Genomic DNA, 6,000 nt, shown 5'->3' with positions numbered 1-6,000 from the left:
CCATTGTGCCAGAAAACTATGACCTGGACTACTAACATTGCCAAGCGCTTCACCAGCAAATGGCCCATTTCCAGAGAAGAAAATGCACTTTATGACCCTTACATCATTCCTGAACTAGTTTCCAACGTCCGCGTTTTGGAAAATTAAACCCAAACCCACGAGTGCACCAGGACAGGTAAGCCTGTGCTTCAAGCGCGCAGTGGGCGGTGGGTGGGTGCTGGAGACTGCGGCTGCGCGCGGGGTCCGCAGAGGGGGCGGGGTGGGTGGAGCAGCCACACCCCCTCCCCCGCCTCCTGGCTGCCAGCGCAGACACCCGCCCCACTGGCCGGGATAGCAGGTCCCGCGCGAGCCGCCGCGGTTGGGCAGCCAACAGCCACCACCGTGGCAAGGCCGGCAGGCCCCACAATGCTGTCTCTCCTGCTGATCCTCTCAGGCCTAAGCCGGCTGACCTCCGCGGGCCCTCGTGAGTGAAGGACCCTGCTCCATAGAGGGCCACTTGTCCCAGAGCCTCTGGGCGTGGCGGGCCCCAGAACCTCGCTCCAGAACCCCGGGTCTGGTTGGGGAGAGCCCAGCGTCTTGTCAGAGCCCGCCTAGAGTCAGATCCTCCTGGGCCTGCTGCTTGGAGGGCTCAGAGCGGGACTGGGACAGTTGCCCCTCACTTGCCTGACCCTGCACTTGGAAGAGAGGGCGCACATCTTCTGGGAGGTGGGGCCTCCAGAGCAGCACTTCTTCGCCTGCTGGGGCTGAGGTCAACATGTCCCAAAAGGCTCTGGATGGTGGAGGGTCATGCTCCAAAGTGGTTAAGTTGGAAGAGTGACGTGATGTGAGAGGACAAGTGAAGAATAAGGACGCTGCCAGGCACTGGGGAATGCTCACACATGTTTTCCTTGCTGTAGATCCTGAAACATCACTTCTACAAATTACAGTGCCGCGGAAGATTGGGACAAACAGCAGCGACGGTGAAGTTTCAGAAACGCATGTAATTAAGAAATCCGTTTTTTAATTTGTGCTTTTATACTTATTTTTGTGACAGAGTGTGCGAGTTAAGGGGGAGGGACAGAGGCAGAGGAAAAGTGAGAATCTTAAGCATGCTCCCCACTGAGGGCCGAGGTTGATGGGGGGCTCCATCTCGACGGGAAATTGTGACCTGAGCTGAAATCAAGATTCAGGTGCTTAACCAATTGAGCCACCCAGGCATCCTGTGGAAATCCCTTTTTTAAAATGAATACTTTATTTTTATTGGACTACATGACCCAAATCAATTCATGCATATTCCTTTGAAATTTTTTGTTCTAATTACTGTGTTAAAGAGTCATTTTGTCTCAATGAAAGTGTTTGATTTTTCTTTTCATTTCCTAATAAACACTATGAAACTTTTTAAAAACCAACTCAGAAAAACGTACCCCAAATTCCTGTCACACAAAATAATATATACAGATTACCGGACTTTTTCTCTAGAAAATATGTGCATTTAAATATTTATTCCATGTATATGAGGTCACAGTAATATTTACCTTGTAACATGATTTTTAAAATGACTATATAAAGAATTTCTTCATGCCTATATTTGCATATATAATCTGATTAAAAAGTAAAGCACATACATTGTAAAATTAAATCTAGAGAGCACACAGAGTTGTTAAGAAGTGAATGTCTGCCTTGGTTTCTAAAGGTAGTAAATTTGAACTGAATTAATTTTTAGAGACGTGCACACTCCTGCACATATATTTTTAATAATAATATATGAGTGTGCTCATTGACTTTTAATTTATTTATAAAGTTAGAATTTACTTTGATGATCATAAATACAGCTTTGTCATTATTTTTCATAACTGCATGATCATCTCATTATATGGATGTAACATCATTCTTTGTCAAATTTAAAAATGTAGTTTTTAAAAATATTTATTTATTCGAGAGAGAGAGAGCATGAGCATGAGCGGAGGGAGAGGCAGAGGCAACAGACCGAGGGGCAGAGGGAGGGGGATAAGCAGACTCCCCGCTCAGCAAGGAGCCAGAAGATGCAGGGTTGGATCCCAAGACCCTGGGATCATCACCTGAGTGGAAGGCAGGTGCTTAACCGCTTAACTGACTGAGCCACCCAGGCACCCAAATATGTAGTTTTATAAGCCTTCTTGGATAGTCATTTCCATAGGATCGATGGGCAAGTCATTAAAAAAAAATGATAAATATTGCAAAATGTCTCATAAAAGTTGTGTTAGTTGACTCCCATTAACAAAAAATAATGACACTTACCTACTTGAGGGCTTTCCAGGCTTAGTTCTCATTTCTTTTAACATGAACATGAAAATGAATGCTTCACTTTTAACTGGCATTTTTTAATTAAGTCTTAAGATAACATGCCTTGATGTATATTGCCTATTTGAATCTTTTCTTTCTTGTTAATTTCTTTTTTTTAATTATAATTATAATAATATTTTTTTATTATTTTATGTTAGTCACCATACAGTACATCACAGGTTTTTGATGTAAAGTTCGATGATTCATTAGTTGTGTATAACACCCAGTGCTCCATGCAATACGTGCCCTCCTTACTACCCATCACCGGTCTATCCCATTCCCCCAACTCTCTCCCCTCTGAGGCCCTCAGTTTGTTTCTCTTGTTAATTTCTTACTGATTTTGTTTCTTTTTATATGAATTAGAAGTTTTGGTTAGGACAATTTGATTTCAAGAAAGAAGGTTGATGTAAAGACACAGAGGCATCTGCTAGGAATCCAAGTATTGGAACCTCAGTGGCCAAATCTAGGAGGAGCATTGAATTACTAACTGGAAAATTGTTAGACAGTGGGGCAGGTTTTATAGACTGAGTGGTCTGTTCGACTGTCTCCCTTTATGGCACCAAAAAAATCTGGTGATTATGTGTTCGTAAAAGCTATTACACCGAAAATAAATATCCAGAGAGTTTAAAATGTTAAGAGGAGTATGACAACTACTGGGAAAATGCTAACCAAAAGCAAACACAAGTATCCATGAGAAAAACAGAAAAAAATCCACATTTAGTACACACACCAGTACACCATTGTGAGAGATAAGCATCATTACTTAATAAAATATTTAGTTCACTAGGAACATATAAAAATTCTAAATTTGTATGTATTTAAAAATGCTCTCAGCATATGTAAGAACTGATTGCAGTAGAGGGAGAAATTTTCAAATCTATGTTCATAGATCTTAAAATTTTTCAAATCCATTTTCATAGATCTTTTCTCAAATGTTGGTTTTTAAATCATAAAAAGATTCATAAAGACAATTTGAACAATAAAATATTTTATTGATGGCTTTATATAGAATTGAACCCATCACCCTGAATATATTGTTTTTTCCTCTCTGCTGTTCGTTAGGGCTCACTAGACTCTATAGGGTATCATCGTGAGGCTTTTATGTAATGGCAAAGCATATGATACAGCAAGAGAAAGAGAATTCAGGCAAATATCAGGAATTCAAGAAACATTCCTATGAACCCAAACTCTGCTTCTGGAACATGCTGAGTCCCTGGCTTGAAGTAGCGAGACTTATGGGGGAAATTTTGGCTTTCAGAGAGCTCCTTAAAAAGCTTTCAGTGACTCTCAGTAGCCAAGCCAGCCTTGTCAGCCTAGGTAGGGAAACACTAAAGAAGTTAACCTTGGCCAAGAGAGTACTTGAACCTGAAAAAGTACCTTACAAATCTCACTGCCTTTGTCTTAGCTGAAAGTGAGAAACGTCCAGAGTTCTAGGCAAACCCCAGAGGTAAAGATAGTGTTTTTCTGATCCAACTACAATTCAACTTTATCTCTACAGTAATGATGCACATTCTTCTCAGGAATATGCATATTATTCAACAAAATTGACAAAAGGAAAAAAATCGTTAAAAATCAAATATTACCAATACAGTATCTGGTATCGATTCAATTAAGTTAAATCTTTAAAAGTTCTAAAAATGTATATGGAAATTTAAAAATACACTTCTACATTATTCATGGGTTGAAGAAGAAATCCTAAGTCATAATGTATATTAAATGATAATGGATGAAATAGAAGAATTACAACCCCAAATTCAAGTCATATTCTGAAGATGACATAGAGGCATACTTTATAATTGTTTGCAATTTTGTTAATTTTACTCCTGTTTACACCCAAACAAAATATGTAATGAAGAAAACTACAGATTAAAAGGAGAAAGAAATAATATCAATAATTTAGGGAGATGTTGACACATCTGTTTTTTCTTTTTTATAGATTTATTTATTTATTTTAGAGAAGGGGAAGGGGCAGAGGGAGAGAGAGTCTTAAGCAGACTGCACTGAGCGGAGAGCTGGACATGGGGCTCCATTTCACACCTCCAGGCTCAGGGAGCTTAGATCATGACCTGAGCTGACATCAAGAGTCAGATGCTTAACTAACTGCACCACCCATATGCCCCAACACACTTTCTTCAATAGCTGTAAACTTACAGAAGGCTGAACATGAGAAGGATTAAAATGACTTATGCAGATAAATTTAGGAGGTCGGAAAAAGATGGTGGAGGAGTCGAGGACCTCTTTTTACAGCTGGTCCCCTGAATTGAGCTGGATATCTACCAGATCATCCTGAACACCCATGAAATCAGCCCTAGACATAGGAAGATACATCTTGATCTCTATAAATGAACATCTCCAGTGCTGAGTATTGAGGTACAAAGCGGGGAGCCGTGAACCTGTGCACAGTTATTGGAAGATAAATAGAAGGGGGAGGGAGCCCCCACGCTCGGGTGCTGGAAGCAGTAGCCACCTGCACTGGGGAGCAGGCCGGACTGGCGGACTGGCATGCACCCACGAGAGAGCAGACTGAGACCAGGAGCCTGGGAACACACACACCACTAGACTGACAACCGGAGTGCCGGAGCACGCACTGAAACTAGACCAAAACCGTGAGCCTGGGATCGCACACGCATCCAAACTGAGAACCGGAGCTCTGGAGTGCACACTCGAACTAGACTGATACCGGGAGCTTGGGAGCGCACACACGACCAAACTGAAAACCGGAGCTCTGGAGTGCACGAGAACCACACTAAAACAGGGAGCTTGGGAGCACACGTGGGGATCCGGGGACAGCTGGCAGTGTTAGAATCACAAAGGACAGAGATGGATGGGCCCTGGTAGGGAGGACTGGGAGAGTGGCTATGGGGAGCACAACCCAGGATGCTATGAGGTCTTTAGCAGCACCAACAGAAAAGAGTTAAAATGGCCAGGAGAGCTCAGTGGAGAGTGGACTGTGATCTTTCTGTTCTGAAACAGAGGCTAGGATATGGCCACTGTGGCTCTGACTCTCAGAAGAGTCACAGAAAACTGCAAGGGGATGCTGCCAGAGAACAAAAGCCTAGAAATACTGGCTCACAGTGTGCGCATCCCCATCCCCCCTCGCAGGGGGCAGGGAGACTTTACACAAACAGGGTGGCCTGAGTATCAGTGTGGCAGGCCCCTCCCCCAGATGGCAGGCTGAAAAATCAAGAAGCCCACATCCTTAAGGTCCCTATACAACAAGTGCACAGTGCCTGGGTCCTGGTCAATAATTTGAGGTCTGTGCATCCCCACAACCTCTCCTTATTAGAATGACGAGGAGGAGGAATCTTCAGCAAAGAAAGGAGACAGAGACTGGGGTCTCTGCCACAGAACTGATGGATATGGATATAACCAAATTGTCAGAAATGGAGTTGAGTAACAATGGCCAAGATGATGTGTAGGCTTGAAAAAAATATTAACAAAAATATTAATGAGAATGTAGAATCTCTAAGGGCAGAAATGAGAGTGAATCTGGAGGAAATTAAAAATGCTATGAATGAAATGCAGTCTAAAATGGATGCTCTGAGGGCCAGGGTAAATGAGGCAGAAGAACGAATTAGTGAATTGGAAGATGGGATGATAGAAAAGAAGGAAAAAATGGAAACTTGGCTAAAAAAATCCAATCTCAAGAATGTAGATGGGAGATTATTGACTCAATGAAACATTCCAATGTTAGAATCA

General features: G+C 42.4%; 1 protein-coding gene across 1 annotated transcript in view; it reads left to right on the top strand.

Annotated features, from left to right (window-relative positions):
* The first annotated feature begins 405 nt into the window (after positions 1-405).
* Positions 406-6,000, top strand: part of LOC123780383 (A disintegrin and metallopeptidase domain 3-like) — a 118,949-nt gene continuing 113,354 nt past the window's right edge. Inside the window, exons 1-2 of the mRNA XM_087856328.1 lie at positions 406-463; positions 897-979. Coding sequence (XP_087712454.1) covers positions 406-463; positions 897-979 — 141 coding nt within the window. The remainder of the gene's footprint in view (positions 464-896; positions 980-6,000) is intronic.

This window comes from Ursus americanus, chromosome 27 (assembly GCF_024610735.1).
Source record: "Ursus americanus isolate L20-20 chromosome 27, mUrsAme1.1.p, whole genome shotgun sequence".
Taxonomy (NCBI): domain Eukaryota; kingdom Metazoa; phylum Chordata; class Mammalia; order Carnivora; family Ursidae; genus Ursus; species Ursus americanus.
This window is presented reverse-complemented; position numbering and strand designations above follow the sequence as displayed.